This window comes from Sitophilus oryzae, unplaced genomic scaffold, assembly GCF_002938485.1.
Source record: "Sitophilus oryzae breed Bouriz unplaced genomic scaffold, Soryzae_2.0 scaffold_813_pilon_pilon, whole genome shotgun sequence".
In the NCBI taxonomy this organism is placed as follows: Eukaryota; Metazoa; Arthropoda; class Insecta; order Coleoptera; family Curculionidae; genus Sitophilus; species Sitophilus oryzae.
The window spans coordinates 130,008-151,510 of NW_022147432.1; the positions used below are offsets into that span (position 1 = coordinate 130,008).

Consider the following 21,503-nt stretch of genomic DNA (forward strand, 5'->3'; position numbering starts at 1 on the left):
TTAATTTTTTAAGTATTCTTACTTAAAGCTTTCTGTGCAGTGTGCTAAAGTTTTCCGGAAAACTATAAAGTTTGATTTCTGGAATACTTAGTGCTATAAACCAAAATTACCGATATATCAATATTTTTCATTAAGTCAACGTAGTAAAATATTTTTGTGGTTTCCAATAATTAATATGTAACATTGAAAATGGGTAAGATAGTTTCACAATAAAAAAAAGTTATCTGAAAACAAACTGTTTTACGATTACTTTTACTATTTTCAACGGATATTATACTTTTGCAAACAGTGGGCTTAAGTTTTGGGCTCGTCTTCATTATGATTTTGTCAGCCATTTGTTTATTTGAGATAATATTTTAAATATAATAAGTCGACACACTTTCTAATCAGTCCATTGCTTTGAAAAAATTATGCTAAGGTGATAGAAGTGTCGTCTCAGTGTTTTTCGCTAAGGTGTTGCACTCGGACTGATTTTGTGTGATTTTTTCTTCAATATGACTAAGATTTTTTTTCCGATTTTCGGTCTTATCTTGAGTGGTTGTTTATTAACAGGTAAGTGTATTAATACACAAAAAAATCGTATCTTTTATTTAATTTAGGCAATTTAAATAATACGATACGGCGAGTGTGTAAGTGTAAAATAAATTCAGATTTTTGGATTGCTTTTTACACTATAATGTGCTGGATGGTAATATAGGGTAAGTCTTAAATAAGTGCAAATATTTTTAGGGGTAGTATATTTATTTCGACCCTAGAAACACGATTATGAGTTTTTTTACGTGAACGTTAAAAAACATGATTTCTTGATAATATGAGAACACAGGTAGTAGATTAATTTTACAAGAAAAAAATAATTGGCGCCGAGAGGCACGTATAGCCCATACTAAAATATGTTAATAAAAAGTTGGTAGGCAGTTCTTTTGGTTTCAATTATCTCAAAAACTGCGACTTTGACTGATTTTAATGTTATTACAAATTTTGTTGCAAATATTATTCCTAATCTTAAATTGAAAACCGCGTTTCCCTAGCTACTGTAATGTTGGAGTTACGATTTTTTAAAATTTTAACCCCCTCCCATATCCCCTTACCAACCCCCCACCCCCACCAAAAACTAATGGCCAGATTCTCGGGTGCCAGAATATTTTTGTGCCAAATTTGGTTAAAATCGGTTTAGCGGTTTTTGAGTTATCGTGTTACAGGCAGACGGGCAGACAGACAGACACCATGAAAATATTTTGTATTTAGGTCATTTATGACCTAAATAACTCATTTTAACTAAATTTAAAAAAACTTTTTTTTGTCGATCTTAATAGCCTACCATACCTGTTGATATGGTCGGCTAAAAATCCAGAAAAGATCCAGTGGTTCATTCAAATTTAAGAAATTTCTTTTTTTTAATTTTCAAAGTAAAATAACTCGGTTATTTTGCACTTATTTGAAGAAAATAAAAACCGCGTATAATGAAACAAACTCTATATTTCTATACAGAGCAAATCTTATATATTATGTGAAAATTGGGGGGAGGGGGGGGGTTGTATATTTCAATTCCAGGGTCAGGTCAATAACGTTTTTGAAAACATTTTCGAAGTTCTTATTAATTTTCAGATAAAATTTGATGAACATTTCTACAAGTATGTATGTGAACATTATATAAATAAGTACAGGGTAGGTCAAATTGGACGCATTTGAAGGGAAACGCGAAACACTCTTTTCTATAGGAGATAATAGATAATTTTTTTTAAATTAATAATTTAAGAATTATCAACAGAAAATTTGATTTTTTATATGGGACACCTAGTATATTTTTAATTCATTGATAAGAATTTAATTTACCTTTCCAAAAATACATTTCCAACACTTGATATTTTGCTCGATTCCTCTTCCAGGCATAGAGTTTATAAAAATTCGCCCACTTTAAATTAGTAGGCTTAAAGGTTGATTCTAATAATGGTTACTATACCTTCCATATCAGCTCCCTTCGGTTTCCCTTCCGTTTACATAAAATATTATATCATGTAAATGAATAGGACAATGCACACTATCCGTTCCGTTTCTCTTCCGTTCCATCTCCTTTCCTTCCATACATTTTTTTGGCGGACGAACTGAAGCGTATCGGAAACAGCGTCGTCAAGGTCTTACATTTCTACTAGCTCTGTTAAAATTTTGCTAATATTTATTTATCCTTTCACCTCTTAATTAAATCTATTACCTTTTTCAAAAGATTTTTAAAATAAAACTTCCGTAATGATATAAATTGTACAATAAAAAGTATGGAACTGATACGGAACGGAAGCTTACGTATAGCGTCAATTTATTGACGCTATACGTAAGCTTCCGTTCCGTGAAGCGTACGTATAGCGTCAATAAAATAAAAATACGGAACGGATATGGAATGGATATGGAATGGAAACGGAAGGTATAGTGAGAATCAACCTTTAAACGGCGCCGGCTGTAATGCAAAAAATTGTAGCTGTGAGCAAAATTAAAACGAAAATGATATTTGCAATGAGAGATGCAAAATTTTCTAACAATTTAAACTATATTTAACAACATCAACACATTTAAACTATATCTAATAACAATATAAAAAGATATGAGTCTTTGCTACAGGTGTTCGACATGTCGACCGTCTTCTGTTATGGACAGACGGGACCGTTTTTGAACATTTCTCGCGGAATTTATTAAATCAATGGGGTAAAAGATTAAAAACTACGTATTTCTAATTCTTGTCTAGATTATACGGGCAATTTAAAAATAAGAACCTTTATTCTTTCTCAACGATAAAAATCCACTAAGCATAACAGGCACTAAGTCTGGCGGCCTGGACGGCCAACGTCTGGAATCTTGGTTAGCAATTAAATTATTCTCGAAATTGGCTGCAAAAATTTGCTGATAACTTCAACGTTCCGTGGCGGTGCCTCGTCTTGTTGGAAAAATATGTTTTCGAGTTCCATTAGGGGCAGATCATCAATAAGGGGTCCAAAGCCTATTAGTTAAAAGTGGCGAACTTATAAAAATTCTGTATTTCGAAGGGGATTATAATAAAATATCAAGTGTGGTATATTTTTGTAAAGGTAATTTTAAATTCTTTTCAAATATAGGACACAGGGGCGGGATACAGGAATTTATTTTAGGGGGGGGCAAAATAATAAGCAATGGAGAATATGCTTTTAAGGGCGCCATTTTTAACCCAAAAGCCTAATATTTTACACAATTTACAGATTTTAGGGGGGGGCCCGGGCCCCATGAGCGCCCCTCTGTATCCGCCATTGATAGGACACTCAGTATTTCATCACACAAATGAACGTAGTTTTTACCAAACTTTATGTTTTGATAAATTATTTTAATATCAAAATTTCATGTTTATACAGGGTTGTTTACGACACGGAGTATTTATACGACATTACGAGCATTATACGACACGGAGTATTGTAGCTAAACGATTAGATTTTTACAAATTGTAAGTTTTGAGTTCGTTGAAGGTCTATAGAGCTACAATTTAAAAATATTTTTACAAGATACAGAGTGTCCCAAATAGTAAAAAATATTATAGTTGTATTTTTTTAAATGGAACACCCTGTATATTATTCTATTTTTGGATTCTACGATTGAAATAAAGGTAAATTTGATTAAGGTTTATCACACTTAAACCTTACCGTTTTTGAAATATTTTCAATTTTATGAAATTGTAGTAAAAATTTTAAGGCTTTATTTCTCCCAGGGTATCAAAGTTTTTAGTACTAAATATTTACTGAAGATTATTTATTGATCAGATATTGTGTTGCAATAATAAAAATTTTACTACCTTATACAGAGTGTCCAAAAATTTATATTAAATAATTACTAGCTTTAAACGGCAATAACTTGTTTAATTTAAATGGAACAGCCTATATATTTTACGTGAATCAGATGCACAATATAATTGTCTATCAAATTGTATTATACCATTTTTTACCCATCTCTTCAAGTTTTCGTAGAAAATGCATTTTCTTATAATTTAGACCTCATTTATCACTATACCCATGGAATATTGACATTTCAGATTTTTTTATAGCACCATAATATGTACAAATTGTACAGGTAGTAAATATTGCAAGCCAATTGGCATACAAAAAAACTATTTAAATCTTTGTAAAAGTGTGTACCAATTAAATATACCACCATTATTTCCTACCAAAAATACCAAAAATTAGTTAATTACATACTTTTAAATTGTTTTAATTGATAAAATATTCTAAATAAATGTGGATTTGGCTCAGAAATCAATATAATAATAAGATATAAAAATAAATGTCTCTGTTTCTATAAATAAGCATTCGTTTATAAGCAAAATTTATAAGGTGTTACTTTTTACCACACTGTCTAATACACACACAAAATTCAGTTTTTTAGTATTTGGAGCAATTATTACTACAACGTAAACAGTCAATTAATGTAGATTGAATACTGGGATCATATTAATTGGTCCTCTTTAACAAAAAATATTTAAACAGTTTTGTTTTTATTTTTTAATTAAATAAGCGAACTATATCAACAATATTAGTATCTGTACCCTTTGAAAATTTGTTACATTTTTAAAAATAAGCTAAAATGTCAATGTTCCATGGGTATAGTGATAAATGAGGTCTAAATTATAAGAAAATGCATTTTCTATGAAAACTTGAAGAGATGGGTAAAAAATGGAACAATACAATTTGATAGACAATTACATTGTGCATCTGATTCACGTAAAATATATAGGGTGTTCCGTTTAAATTAAACAAATTATTGCCGTTTAAAGCTAGTAATTACTTAATATAAATTTTTGGACACTCTGTATAAGGTAGTAAAATTTTTATTATTGCAACACAATATCTGATCAATAAATAATCTTCAGTAAATATTTAGTATTAAAAACTTTGATACCCTTGGAGAAATAAAGCCTTAAATTTTTTACTGCAATTTTATAAAATTGAAAATATTTCAAAAACCGTAAGGTTTAAGTGTGATAAACCGTAATCAAATTTACCTTTATGTCAATCGTAGAATCCAAAAATAGAATAATATACAGGGTGTTCCATTTAAAAAAATACAACTATAATATTTTTTACTTATTTGGGACACTTTGTATCTTGTAAAAATATTTTTAAATTGTAGCTCTAATAGACCTTCAACCAACCCAAAACTTACAATTTGTAAAAATCTAATCGTTTAGCTACAATACTCCGTGTCGTATGTGGTGAGCAACCCTGTATATTTAATAATACTTGTCAAAAGCAACTCTCAATTTGATTTGATTTTACTAATTAAATCACCTGCCTTCTATAGCTCGTATATTAATAGTTGATCATCTAAAAAGATAGTGCTCTTTGTTTTTTGTATAGCAAGAGAAAATAAATCACAACATACATTACGTGATAATCTTATAAATGCCACTTGTTTTAATAAATAAACGACTATTTATGTTATAAATTATGGAAGTAGGCACTCAGTTGTTGACATATCACTCGAGATTCGCGACAATACATATTTCATGTTTATCACTTTCGCGATTAAAAAATGATTAATTGAATTCAATTATTCGTTTTAGTTCATTATTTACGTATATGCTGGATTGTCTTAATTTATTACACGTTTTATAATTATGCAATGCATTAATTATTGATAAAAAAAGTAATTTTTTCATAAAATCTTCGTTATATTAGCATATAACTTAAAATATAAAACTTAATGTTTAATCACTCTAATCTGAAGATAAGACTGCATCAGACAAGGTATAAATCTCAAATTTGCAAATAATAATTGAATAGTACAGGATGTTTTTTCGGTAATTATTGGGAAAACTGGAAATCGTCCGATTTTCACCAAAATTGGTATTTTTTTGAGGTCGCTATTTTGAGGTCGTAGATTACGAATCTGAACTTTTTTCTTGGCGGTCACTTACCGTTTTTCAGAAAAACGGAAAATTATTTCAACATCGAATTTTTCTTAATTTCTCATATTTTTAAGGTTTTCTGGCACATATTTTGTTAGGTAAAATTTACTAAAATAAATTTGTAAACAATCTGAAAATGTTGGGTTATGTGTTTCTGGCATTTAAAGCAACGTTACCAATGCTAAACCTAAATTTAGTGTGTTTTTTTCGCTCATTCTGGGATTATGAAAGGCGGTCGCCAGAAGAACGGCTCCTTCCCATAACTGATTTTACCAACGAGATCTGACTATTTATAACCACGAAGTTGCACGAAAGAGTTTTGATTGCATTGGTTACAACTTCCATGCGGAGGGTGTTAATCAATGACCTCTAAATAATAGTTTTTATAATAATAATTTATTGGGATATCATTGGTGTTCATCTTTTGTTGTTATATTATGTTTGTTCCAACCGGACGAGAGAATCGTCCTAGAACGGTAATTTCCTATCAGTCAATTCATTTGTTAATCTTGACAAACGATCAAACTTTTCAAACAATAAGTGGGCGACTAGAAATTACCGTCGCAGGATCGGTTCTCGGTCCAGTTGGAACGAACCTATTATATCAAAAAAACATTATTAACCTCCTCCGCAAAGAAGTTGAAACCAACGCAATCAAAACTCTTTCGTGCAACTTCGTGGTTATAAATAGTCTTTATATAACTTCTTTGCGGAGGGGGTTAATCTTTTTTTGATATAATATAACAACAAAAGATTAACACCCTCCGCATAGAAGTTGAAACCAATGCAATCAAAACTCTTCCGCGTAACTTTGTGAGGAGATATACCGTATGATCGAAAAAATGGCGTCCAGTTGGCTTGGAAATGACGATCGATGACATTTCCCATATAATTTTACATATAAAATGACAGCGATCTTCAATTCATAGCCATCGCTGTCGCCGTTTTTATTCGATCATACAGTAGGTATATTAAAGCTAGGTATATTTAATTATTGTAAGATCTCATAATAGGTAATTTATTTAAAATCTCTAATCACCCGAAAAAATAGAAGATATGGCAACGTTGTAAATTTTCAAATTTCTAGATTAGGTCTAGAATATATTTGTCTCTATCATTACATAGGAGACAGAAAGAAGAATATATGAAATGTCAAACAAATGACATGTCAAAAAAAAAATTTGTTAAGAAAAGTGTTTTTCAGTAAAATTTTGGACATTTTTCTATCCCCAATCAAGTGTGGCTTTTAGATAAACTATAATATAATGAAAATATAGTGAAATTATTACTTTATTGGGCCAAAATAAAGAAAAATTCAATGTTGAAATTATTTTCCGTTTTTCTGAAAAACGGTAAGAGACCGCCAAGAAAAAAGTTCAGATTCGTAGTCTACGACCTCAAAATAGTTTGTATACCAATTTTGGTGAAAATCGGACGATTTCCAGTTTTCCCAATAATTACCGTTTTTTCTCCTAGAATGATTTAGGGAAATGTGCAATAAAGAGAAAGTCTGAAAATTTTGGATACATACATATTATCTTGCGTAAGTAACCACCCCACGAGAGATCGCAAATGTTTTTTGAAACACCTTGTATTTATTTTTGCATTGCGCCCAACCTAAATTTGTTGATTTGCTCCATACTTCCCAAGTAGTATTTTTGGACACATTTTAAGTAATGTTTCTAATAATTGTGTCTGCTTCTTGACACATGTGTTTTCAATGTGGTGGCACTAGCCGTTTCCTGAAATGTTTTGATGCGGAATGAAAACTTTTAGAGGAAATGTTTCGGGTCAACTTTCCTTTAGCTGAAATCAGTTATTAGAGAAAAAAAATGTTTTTTAAAAAGCCACTGTGAACCGCGGAAAACACAAATTTTTCTGCGGAAATGCGTAATTTCCAAATTTCCCACTTTAGAATAACTGAACTGCTATAAAAAAAATACATTTTGCGTTTTATTTTTAATATTTTTCTGAACATATAAACACAAAAATTTTCCTGCGGAAATAAGCTGTTTTTATTTTCTAAGGAAATTTATTAGACTTTAGAATAGCTGAAATCCGTTATATAACAAATAAATATATTTTTGCCTTTTAGAAGCATTCACGAATTGAGGAAAATAAAAAATTTCCTGCGGAAATAAATTGTATCCATTTTCTGAAGGAATTTAATAGACTTTAGAATAGCTGAAATCAGTTATATAAAAAATAAATTTATTTTTGCCAGAAGCGTTTACAAACTCAGGAAAATAAAAATGCTTGATTTTCATTTTCCATTTTTGTAAGCATAAATACATAAAAAATTATCTTTTTATCACTTTTGAACCATAAAAGTCGTTTAAAAATGTCTAAAATGCTAACCAATCTAATAATAAATCTAATAATATTTTTACAAAATCAGTTATTTACAGTTAATTATTAAAATACAAAACCCATAGCTTAACACCCTCCACAAAGAAAAGCTAACCAAAGCAACCCAAATGTTAACAAAGATGCTAACCAATCTAATATTTTTGCAAAATCACAGTTAATTATTAAAATATAAAAGAAAACTGCATGATCCAATGATTTTTTGTTTTGAATCAGCCCTATTTATTACGTAAGGCTTTAATAAAAAACAAGAATAAGTGCAACATTCCGAGGTACTTATAGTCTACAAGAACCTATATTATCTATTCTACAAAAATTGTTATTCCTCCGAAAGATGTTTCACTCCATGCACCCAGCACCCCTATTCGCTCCCGGGTCCCGTAAGATTCTAAACTGAAAAATGTATGAGAAACAAAGTGCACAAAATGACATTGACACATTTCCGCAGGAATTTTTTTGTATCTATTACTTTGCTCGTAAAGGCTCGTATAAAACAAATATCAGTTCATTTTTCATGTAACTGTTTTCAGCTATTCTAAAGTCAAAGCATTTTTTATGTAAAATAAGAATAAAAAATTTCCGCAGACACTTTTTTGTGTTTTTATGTTTAGAAAAATGTCTAAAACACACCCCGAAGACTAATTTTGATGTAACAGATTTCGGCTATACTAAAGTCCGAAAAATGAAAATGACGCATTTTCGCAGGAAAATTTTTGTATATTTGTACTCCTAACGCCTTCTAGAACGCATATATAAAGTCATTTTTTATATAACAGATTTCAGCTAAACGAAAGTTGAGCCAATGTTTCGAAACAGTTCCTGCAATTTGTGTCCAAGATTCCCGTTTTCAGCAGCCACTGTTTCTAAATGTTAAGAAACGAAATACCAAACTAAAATAACCTATGTGTGTGTGTGTGTGGATTTCAAAATGAAAACAACCATCAACAATGCGGACCTCCACCATATTTTTTTATCTTAAAATCTTTGTTTTTAGATTTTCTCGCACAAAAAATACCAATTGCAAAAGCAAATTCATCTTTTAATTTAATAATGTACTTTCATAGTTTTAATGCCCCTTCGATCACTAGCCAACATGGCAGAATTTTAATTCATTATTTTATAAAATTGACATGGAGTCGAATACAAATCATCTACATCAGATCATATTTGTGTCTAAAAAGAGAGAAACTCGTGTTTCGAAAATAAATCGACAATATATGGAAACGTTGTCTCTAAAATGTTTCAAGTTAGCGTTATCTATGTAGAAATTTCGAACTAGTCACCTGTCAACAACGCCAATAAAAACTTGTTGTGTCAATATAATTGAGAGAGAGAGAAACAGTTTTATTTACTTATTATAACACAGTTAAGGCATAAAAACATGTATTCCATTGTGAAAAATATGTGTATTTGTACTCACTATATATGTCCTTACTTCTGCTTTTTTAATTATAGTACCAAAGAATATTATAGTTAACACAAGTATAATTTATCTTTGATAGTACTATAAAAACTTGAAGAATGTTTAAATGCAAAAACTGTAGAACAAAATCAAAACAATAAAGTAAGGTTATGTTATCATATATGACAGAATATCAAATAAATTATGGAAACTTTTCAGGCACAAAACGGGTACGAAATTTGTAAATGTGGACCATATCTGCTCCTTAAAATTTTCAAAAAAATTGTCTAAGATCTTTATTGTTATAGCCTATGTAGCGAAACCATATTTTGGTAAAATGTTTCGACACAAAAAACGATTTATGTTACGATAGATATGTATTAAAAATGTGACGAAACTGTTTCGCAGAGTTTTTGTTTCGATTTTGTGTCTAACAATGCTACTTGGGTTAATATTTTTATTCAAAGGTTGAACCTAGCTGTTTTAAGAAAAATAATTTTTAGAAATCTAATGATATAAGCCATACTTTCAAAGTTCAGCCAGTTGACAGAAATTAGGAAGAATGGCCCAAAGAAAAATCGTCAAAGTCAAAGACAAACACGTCTATTAAAAGTCGACTTATTTTATCGTCGGGGGCATTTTTATTAGCGACGTTCAGCAAAAATAAACAAACTTTCTTTGCCGGTGTGCTGTTTGTGTTGTCTGTTTGCCGATGTGTTTTACATCGGCGCCGTCTAGTAAAAACTTTCCGGGAATCTCGCGGAATCCATTAATTTCAAACTTAAATCGCGGCATTAAAGTGCCCGCCCCAACAAAGATCCCCGGATTTAGATTTTTAAGTTTTAATGAATTATTATAATGTAAAAGTTTTATTGATAAGAATAGTAAGAGAATGGAAATTTGTTCAAAGATAAACTTTTAATGAGCTATAATGCTGAAATTATTAAAATTTTGAGGCACATAAGGGTTGATTCTCACTATAACCTTCCGTTTTCATTCCATATCCGTTCCGTATTTTTATTCTATTGACGCTATACGTAAGCTTCCGTTCCATATCAGTTCCATCCTATTTATTGTACAATTTATATCATTACGAAAGTTTTATTTTAAAAATTTGTATCTTTTAAAAAGGTAATAGACTTAATTAAGATGCGAAAGAATAAATAAATATCAGCAAAATTTTAACAGAGCTGGTCCAAATGTAAGGACTTGACAACGCTGTTTCCGATACACTTCGGTCCGTCCGCAAAAAAATGTATGGAAGGATATGAAACGGAAGGGAAACGGAACGTATAGTGTGCATTGTCCTATTCATTTACATGATATAATATTTTATGTAAACGGAAGGGAAACGGAAGGGAAACGGAAGGGAGCTGATATGGAAGGTATAGTGAGAAATTAACTTTAATATGTTCCGGCGCGTGGTTCAGTACTTGAGATTGCACACATTAACAAAAATGTAAAGCAACCACACCCAAGAAATGGAAACCTCCAAATGGAACATTCTACCCCTCTAATTCCCAGTGGCGAGACATACCAATAATATACAGGGTGCTACAAATTCGAGGTACGAGCATTGGTATCTCGGAAACCGTAATAGATACGAAGATGGTTAAACTGGGGCAAAGTTGCGCGTTGGGATGTTCATCAAGATGCCACCAAAGAGTTTTTTGGAAAAACGGATTTTTTTGAAAACCAATTTTATTTTTTCTTGTCGTTACTTTTTAGAAAATTAAAAAAACTAATTGTATATTTAGCCAATTTATTAGGGCTATTAATTATAAATTTTCAAATTAGCTGATATTTGTGAGATGCAGAGGCCGATTTTTTATTTCTGTTTTTGAAATAGCTCGGTCTTCTAAGTACAATATGCCACATCTACTACTTTTTTTTGTTTTGGGTACCTTAACAACAACAAAACTATTTAATTATCATTTAAAATATTTTCAAGTCCAACCCAGGTTTTTTAAATTATTTAATCTGATTATATTCATTGCAACAATATAATAATCTATTATACATTTGTTTTTGGTTTCAGTTTCTGCTAATGTATCAAGGTGCTATAACTGCAACAGCGCTTATTGTGGAGACCCTTATGATGTATACCTAGGTTCAATTATCAGTTGTTCTGATGTCTTCAAGAATGCCAAACTTTTCTTCAGCCGCCTTGTGTCAAATTCAAATTCTGCTTCTTTGACACAATTAAATGGTAAGAAAAACTTTTATTTATGGTTTGAGTGATTTTCAGACTTCTTTACTAAGGATCAGCGACACCTTAATTTTTAAATCACAATAGGTGAACTGCGATACTTATCGATAGGTAAAATCTTACGATGTATCTAACGTATCTGTTTAAAAAAACTAAAGTGTCCTCGAATAGTTGAATTTAAATATTTTAAATAGTTTTTTTCTTTATTCGTTGTATTTTTTTGGCTTCCGACGACGGAAAGAGATTCCGAAACGTTAAGCATTTTTTTGTTCGTTAGGCAAATTTGTAGATCTGTGAACCAAACTTCTGACAAGTAGTTTCCGTTTGGAATTAAAGCAGCAGTGTTTACAAAAAATAACTATTTTATTTAGTAGGTTTTCTTGCAATGGCGAAATACCTATACCGGGTGCGTCTCAAAAGTGGCTCAACCCCTATAACTTTTTTATTTTTTCATATAAAACAACGAGATTTGGTATGTTAGTATATGACATAAATTGGGATTGACTGACGTGTTCATTTGTTTTCAGTCACTTCCGGTTACACCGGAAATAACTACAACTTTTGATTTTTAAATGGCACCCTTGGTATTTTTTTACTTTATTCGATAGAAAATGACACTCTGAATCGAATGAGATATCATATGTCAATTTTTGACATAGTCACTCAAAAACAAATTCTATTTTAAATTTCAATCTAGAGTGTTATGGCTTTGTTAAAAACACTAATTTTTAATCAAGGAGCCTTAGAAAAATAGATTTGATCGTCTAATATTTTTAGTGTCTTGTCCTGGCCGATTAAAAGATGCCCAAATCGTATTTTTAATCATATCTCAATTTTTTCAAATGGAACGAGGGTGGCTCATTAGCATATTTGGAAAAAGCATTTTTTTACGAATAATTTGGTACCACACACTTGGTATTTTGAGTCAAATTGTCGTTATGAACCGCATGTTACAATTTCAAATAAACCATACGCGAAAATGTCAATAATTGACATATGATATGTCATTCGATTCAGAGTGTCATTTTCTATCGAATAAAGTTGTAGTCATTTCCGGTGAAACCGGAAGTGACCGAAAACAATTGAATACGTCAATCAATCCCAATTTATGTCATATACTAATATGCCAAATATCGTTGTTTTATCTGAAAAAATCAAAAAGTTATAGGGGTGAGCCACTTTTGAGACGCACCCGGTATAGGATTTTTTGGAGAGATAATATCGTATGTCCAACTTCAAATCTGTGTCCGATGTTATTATCATTACAATACCGAAGTTTAAAAACATTATTAAGAAACATTTAAAAATACAAATAGACAAATAAAACATAGTATAACCGACGTTTTCTCATTAGAAAACATTATTAAATGGTCGGTTTTATTGTGATAAAAATAAAAAAAAAACTATCCCCTTTATTGTTGTAGAGACTCAAGTCGGGGCCGACAATTCTAACGACATCGAGACCCTCAGCTCAACCAACACAAACGAAATAATAAGGCAGCGCTCCCATGCTGAATTCTTCGATATACAACGGAAAATATGGGAGTTTTTCAATAAAGGAGAAATCAACGAGAATACCGAGTTCGTTTGCGTCAAAGCTAATTACAACAGCAGTAAGATATTTATTGCCTTTTTATTTCTTTTTTTATTGTTGTGTTTCTTTCTTATTACTTTTGTTCGGTCAATTAATTAAGGGTTCGAAATGGTATAAATGTTTAGTGTTTCTCGGAGTTTATTGTTGAAGTTGTTTTTAATACTAAGGGCTGGCAAAGGTTAGTCTTGGGTCGAGATTTTCGTATGTAAGAAGATTACAATGCGTTTAAAATGTACCGAACAAAGAGAGAACAGTAAACACGTTGCCAAACGTATGAAATAAACCGAGAAACTGTGCACATCGCTAAGAGACGTGGAAGGGGATATAGCAGATTTGTCGCAGTTGACCGGTCGACCCAATCAATACCTCTGTCAGTACTTAAAGTTCTAGGGAAAGGTGTACGTCATGCGTTCAGCTTCACGATTTAATTACGTCTCGTGATAGAAATACTTTGCATTTTTGGTAAAAATAAGTGGAATTGAGTGGGTGTTCGATAGTGGTCGCGCTATTAGAACTCTAAATTCAAAAATCCATATGTCGAGCTCTATTAGAAATAATAGATTGTAGTTTTTTCAAGAACTTTGTTAATATTTCTGCTGTATTTTCTTTGCAGACAGTATGTGAAAACCTTTATCAATAAAAAAATTACACGATTGCTGAAAATTGCTATGCTCTAAAAGTAAATGGATGGATTGTTTACAATTTTTGAATGGAAAAAACAACCTCATCGAATTTTTCTTATGTAAACATATTGTAAAATATCCGATCTTGAAAATAAAAAAAGAGTTTCAATATCTAAAGTGGTTCTTGAGTTATGGCCTGTTATGTGTTAAAAAGTTGAGTTTTTAAATTATCGCGTTTACTGACGATTTCTCGTTATAAAAAAAATGACACCCTAACGATATCCTTATAATTCCATTTCAGATGCTGAGAAACATGTCTAATGCTTTTTTCTAGTTATCTCTTGAAAAAAAAGTCTTTTAAAAATAAGCGGTTTGCGATCGTGATTTTACTTTACTTGATAGGGAAAGGCGTATCGGCAACGCCGCAACAGCACACCGTCGCGCGTCACGTCGGTCGGTCGCATTTCTCTCACTCCGACTTAATAATATGCGATTTACTTCCACACATGTAAATGCCGACCCAAAAGTAACAGTTGCCAGCACGGTATAGATGTAGGTATAGCTTCCTTTTATACAGGTGGCGCCACTCATTCGCCTCGGTTAATTATACAAAAACGGAAAGATGTAGAAACAAAATATTTTGTGGGTTGTGATATATGTATGTGGAAAGACAATGTGCATAATTTAATATTATTTTGAAATGTACAGGGTGTGTCAGAACTAAGATCCATACCAAAGTTATATTTTTTCTTATGGAGCACCCGGTATTTTATTTCATCTTTGGTTTCTTGGGCATAAAATAAGGCATTTGTTATATGGGTTTGATATGTTTAAAGCTTTGGATTTTGAGATATTTAAATATATTTAAATATGCATGCTATAATAAAAAAGCTTGTCAACACCCTGTACTTTACTGTTCAGAATTAATTCTTGTGCTGACTTTTAAGCCAGAGAAATAAACTAAAAAAATTAATCGCTGACTTAAATGTATCGTTACTTTAAATACGCTTTTTATTAAAAATCTGAGCCAGATAGGTATAGGAAACACTTAGGTATATACTTAGTTTGAAAGAGCGATGAAATCTGCTTCGACTTATTTAAAAAAATACATAGTGTTGCATTTGAAATACAGAAGTTTTTATGTAAAATAAATATTTAAAATACAGCAATTTTTGATACATCTGTATACATTTAAGGCAGCAATCAATTGTTTTAGTAAAGTTTATTCCTCTGTCATAAAAGTCAGCACAAGAATTAATTCTGTGAAGTGCAGGGTGTTGACAAACTTTTTTATTGTACACTCAGATGCAAAAAAAATCGCAACGGAGAAAATTTTGGTCAAATTTAAACTGTTATATTTTTGTTATTTTTAGCCTTATTTTCATGAATTTTTTAGCAAGCTGTATATAATTATATCAACTTTAATATGTAAACTCAGTTTTTTATAAGCTTTAGTATTTGGCATGTTATACAGGGTTAACCCAGGGGTTGTTTTTTTACCCCAATTTTGACACACCCTGTGCAATAATTTCGTGTGTAAATTTTCCTAAAATATAATTTTACGGTCAGAACCATGTCTCCTGAGCATTTTGTTTTTTTTGGATCATGTCAATACATGCCTTGGTTAATTTTTAAGAGCGAAATGAATTTGCCACCAACAATTTGCAATTTTTTCAATTATAATTTTTTTTGAAGTTTTTTTTTCAATATGACAAGGCAGCTTTGGAGATCATTGTGAACTATGAACTCTTCATCATGTTCGACGTTTGGGAAATGCTTGGCAGGAGAGTTAGAGGTCGCGAAGCGTTACCAGCTTCATTAAATGAACTTCGCTTAGTCCTTAAAGAAGAATGGGAAAACATAATGAATATGATATATGCCGCCTCAATGACAGTATGAACGAACATATACAGGCAGTTATAGCAGCCAGGGGAGGCAATACAAAGTATTATATAGTGTTTTTTACAATTTTTATTCTGTTTGTATACTTCAGTATTACAGATGTTTTCTTTAATATCGTTAGTTTTGTTATCGATGCAGCGTAATATGACGTTACGACAATAGTCACCAAAACCATCTCGTCTTATTAAAAAATTACATCAAAAGTAACGATAACAGAAAAAATTGCAAATTCATCGTGATCAGTTTATTTCGCTCTTAAAAATTAACCAAAGCATGTATTGACGTGATTCAAAAAACAAAATGCTCTGGAGACATGGTTCTGACCGTAAAATTATATTATAGGAAAATTTACACACGAAATTATTGCACAGGGTGTGTCAAAGTAGGGATAAAAAAACAACCCCTCGATTAACCCTGTATAATATTCCAATTACTAAAGTTTACAAAAAACTGAGTTTGTAAATTAAAGTTTATATAATTCCATACAGTTTGTTGAAAAATTCATGAAAATAGGGCTAAAAATAACAAAAAAACACTGTTGCGTTTTTTTTGTGTCTGAGTGTAGTATGCATATTTAAATACTCCACTATTATACAGGGTCCGGCAATAGTGCGTCGGGCATCTGTAGCTCCTAGAATCAAAAACTTGAGAATTTTGTTTAAGTGCAAACCTAAAGTATGTATGAGGATGTATTTCCGGAAAATATTTTAACTTCTATAGGGTGGCTCAAAAAAGTGTGAGTGGAACTGGATGATTTTTTTTAAATGGAACACCCTGTGTATTATCGCATTTCTGGCTTCCTTTCAGATCACTTTATATAATCCTAAGATATGAGTTAATCTATTTCGATTAGTTTCGGAGATATTAAAAAATAAATCAAAAATATATATTTTTCAACCCTTCTTAAAAAAAATATTAAAAATACAAGAACTGTTCTGAAATCAAAACTATATTAGATATTTACTTTAGACGGTCTGTTCTTACTTTGCTATAAATATGGTAATCGTAAATCATACAGGATGTTCAATATTTTACGCCAAACTTTCAAAAATATAAAATAATTTTTCTTCGTTTTTTTAATGGAACACCCTGTATATTATTTTTTTATTTGACGGAGAATTAAAAAATGAACATTTTTTGTATTTAAAGTATTTCAAAATTTTTAATAGTTTTCCAGATACACGCAGTATTATTTTACATGGCGCTTTCAGTGGTAAAATACGAGAGAACAATCATTGGGTGGCTTTGATAAAAATTAACTGTGAAAAATACCATATGAAATACAAAACCGGGAATATCTGCGAAACCGTTAAAAATTTTGAAATACTCTAAATGCAAAAAATGTTCTTTTTTTAATTTTCCATCTATTGAAAAAATAATATACAGGGTGTTCCATTTAAAAAAACAAAGAAAAATTATTTTATATTTTAGAAAGTTTGGCGTAGAATTTTAAACATCCTGTATGATTTACGGTTTCCATATTTATAACAAAGTAAATACAGACCATCTAAAGTAAATATCTAATATAGTTTTGATTTTAGGACAGTTCTTGTATTATTAATTATTTTTTTAAGAAAGGCTGAAAAATATATAATTTTTATTTATTTATTAATATCTCTGAAATTATCGAAATCTATTTATTCATGTCTTAGGATTATGTAAAGTGATCTGAAAGGAAGCCAAAAATGCAATTATATACAGGGTGTTCCATTTAAAAAAAATCATCCCGATCCACTCACACTTTTTTGAGCCATTCTATAGAAGTCAAAATATTTTCATGAAATAAATCCTAGTACATACTTTAGGTTTGCGCTTAAACAAAATTCTCAAGTTTTTTATTTTAGGGGCTACAGATGCCCGACGCACTATTGCCGGGCCCTGTATAAAAAAGGTTATATAATTTTTTTTATTCCGGTCTTCACAACAGGGTTAGAAATTGAACGTAATCGGCAAAGTAACTTTTAATCAATACAGAAACACAATTTCGAGCTCCGTTTAATTATTCATTACATCTCACAAATGTATACCGGGTGGTTCTCAAAAGTGGCTCACCCCTATTACTTTTTTTTCAGATAATAATAAAACGAAATTTGGTATGTTAGTATAAAGACATAAATCGGAATTGATTGGCATATTCAAATACTTTCAGTCGCTTCCTGTTTCACTGGAAATGACTACAACTTTTGATTTTTAATTGGTACCCTTAGTATTTTTACTTTATTCGATAGAAAATGACACTCTGAATAGAATGACATATTATATGTCAATTTTTGACATTTTCAATTAACAAAAATAGCATATTAAATTTGCACCTAGAGCAGCTGTATTAAATCATTACTTTTTAATCAAGGAGCTTTGAAAAAATAAAGTTGATCGTCTAATGTTTTTAGTGTCTTTTCCTGACCGATTAAAAGATGCCTAAATCGTTTTTTAAATTATTTTTTTTCAAATGGAATGAGGGTGGCTCATTAACATGTTTGAAAATGTATTTTGTGCATTTGAACTTGATTTATTAACATATTCCACAAGGTGTTTACAACTTTCACCAAAATATCAACAATTTGGTTTCCCTTGTATAATTGACAGATAAGAATTTTCATTTTTAATTTATAAAGAGATATTAAAAAGTTAAATTCTAAGGTCTCGAACACACTGACGACCAGGTCGCACCGGCCAGGCCGCTGCTACCTCTAAAACCATTCAATCAAAAAATGATACAGCGCACACTAACGTCCTGGCTGTCCGTTGGTCGTTGCGACCAGTAGACTGCATTAAAATATTATTTTCTGTCGCTTGTTGCCGGTTTTCTTCCAAATTAATAATTTTTCAGGTGAAATCCCTCAGATTCAACGCACAATATTTTATTTTCTATAAGATATAGTGTTTTAGTGTAGTTTTTGCACACGTGCAGAAAATCCAAAGAAATAGTATACAGACTGGATCAAAGGGAAGCTTAAATCTAGTTCCTTTTTTATCAAGGGTCGATTCTATTAAAAATTCAAAACATTTTTATATGACATACTCTATTTATGGTATGATACGTGTTATTATACCTTCGAGTTTCGATGTTAAAAAATAAAAAAAATTATATTTAAAGTTTTCCTACAACCACTTGTTATTTTTATTAAATTAGTTTTTTTAGTTGTATTGTAGTCATGTACAAGGAGAACAACTGTATTTTAAATATTATATTTAATTTAACGTGTTTCAAACAGGGTCCATTAAACTATATTTCTACTAGGTGCATTATTTTTAAAAAAAAATTAAGAGAAAAAGTAACTTAAACGTTTATAAAAATAAAAAAAAGTATTTACTGTTGTAGATTCTCAGTAACAATAAAAAAGAGTATATTGTAAACATTGAAATAATTGGAAGCTAAACTTTCTACCTGCTTATATTTAGAGTCGACCTTTTTTACGATGGCCCTAATATGTTTACTTCTAAAGTCGATAAGAGCCATCAGTAGAAGTCCATATCAGTAGAAAAAAGAAACATAATATCTCCCTTTTTGTCGGTCGCGCGTACGCACAATGCTTTTTGTTCGGCCTATTTGTTCTGCTTGTTCGTGCGCGCTCGGTTCGTCCGGGCTAAAATGCTCAAGACTGGACGCACCTTTAGGAACAATACTGTTTTTGTCATTTATTGATATAATGCTGAAAATCTCACGAGTTACATGTTTCACTCTACACATATTAAATTACATAAACGTAGGATGTAGAATATTCTGTTATGAAACGACTGATGGAATGCAGGCATCGCGGATTTGAAAAACATGGAAATAACGACGTTATCGTGTATTCGGGGTTGGAGATTTTACTTACTACATACCACACCAGTTAAGTACTTATTAACGAAAAATCCAAGAATATTTTAAATGCATTATTTAATATTAGAACATTTAATAAGCTTATGAATAGCAACTTTGCTTTTCAGTTAACTCGGATATTTTAACATTTCTGAAACTTAATTCTTTCTGAAACAATATTTTCTAATTGGTAAAACGTAAAAAATCGTTAGATCTGACAACCCTGTTGAAACTGGTCGTTTATCTGGTCGCAGCTATAAACGCAGTAAATCCGGCCAGCCGACGGCCGGTCGTTGCGACCTTGTTGCGATCTGGTCGTCAGTGAGTTGGAGCTCTAAGCTAACTTGATATAATTTTTGCCAATAAACCGAGAATATGAAAAACGATATAACTAAATATACATAGAAATGATTTGCTGAATTATTAATTTAAAATTTTCAGGTAGCAGCAGTCAAACGAAGACTTTCAGGGGCTGCGTGCCCCGCAGCACCAAGACCATCTCGTCGGCCTGCGACTTCGTCAGCCAACGCGTGGTGGGGAGTTCTTCGGGGAGTTCCGTTTACGGTTGTTACGCGTGCAATAATGATTTATGTAATGCGGGGATTACGTTCCGCGCCTCCGTCTTCGTTTTATTGGCGGGGGTGGCGCTGAAAATAGTTTTCTGATGATGCCGAAGCGGTGCGTAACAAAACCCCCTGTCTCGTAAAAGAGGGTACGAGTGTATTTGGGAGAGGACACTGTTATTACGGCGGTCTTATTTGGAAAATTATGACCGCCATTTCGAATTTTAAGCGTATTTTTTACGATTTTTTTTACATTATTTTAAGTCTAGTTTTTGAAGTATTTACTAACTTATTTATGAAAAACTATAAAAGAGGTCTTTGGATGAGCTTAATTTAGAAGATACTTGATAAGTTTTCAAGAAATTTAGTTTTAGGATTTTAAGAAGATAGAATGCATTGATGTTAGTGGTCTCGTATTATTTTATATTGTAAATTGCTAACACAATTTAATAAATTATGTTGTTTTACATATTAAATTTAAACTCACATTTTTCAGTTTCATTTTAGTTTCTACGATAAAAAATAATAAATATAGTTAAATATACCCAGGGGCGGATACAGAAATTTATTTTAGGGGGGGTCCAAATAAAAAGTAATGTAGAATATGCTGTTTAGGGCGCCATTTTTAACTCATAAGGCTAATATTTAACCCAATATTAACCCTATACATTTTAGAGGGGCCCGGGCACCATGGCCCCCCCCCTCCCGTACAGAACACTTCGTCCCAGGGACGTACATTATGTCGGTACGTCCCGGGACCAATTAGGGACGTACTATGTACGTACAAAAGTGTACGTACATAGTATGTGCCCCATGTACGTACTATTTACGTACATTGTAGGACTTCACTACGGACGTACATGCGAGTACGTACTACGGACGTATCTTGACAACGCATTACAAAATGTTATTTAATGTTAATATCATGACTGGATTATTTTGGCCAGATATACCCAATAATAATGAATGGACTGGATCAGTGGATATTTTCTAGGTTAACGTTAATTCAAGTCACATTAACCTACCTCTACTTCTTTTATTAATAAATCTAACCCGACCGCTATAAAAAATGATTTCCTAAATTATCCAATGACCATAATGCATGACAGCCTTTGAAGAAATCT

The 21,503-nt window shown here is 31.3% G+C and overlaps 1 protein-coding gene across 2 annotated transcripts; it reads left to right on the plus strand.

The window, feature by feature from the left end:
• The first annotated feature begins 370 nt into the window (after positions 1 to 370).
• On the plus strand, positions 371 to 20,867 carry LOC115889375. Of its 2 annotated transcripts, none has more exons than XM_030909356.1 (4): positions 371 to 552; positions 11,722 to 11,892; positions 13,317 to 13,505; positions 20,258 to 20,867. In XM_030909356.1, exons 1-4 carry the CDS (start codon positions 495 to 497, stop codon positions 20,479 to 20,481), a joined length of 642 nt encoding a protein of 213 aa, XP_030765216.1. In that variant the 5' UTR covers positions 371 to 494; the 3' UTR covers positions 20,482 to 20,867. The 2 variants fall into 2 exon arrangements, 1 of the variants encoding a protein (XP_030765216.1); XR_004051437.1 differs by lacking the exon at positions 371 to 552 and adding an exon at positions 599 to 698.
• Positions 20,868 to 21,503: the final 636 nt, after the last annotated feature.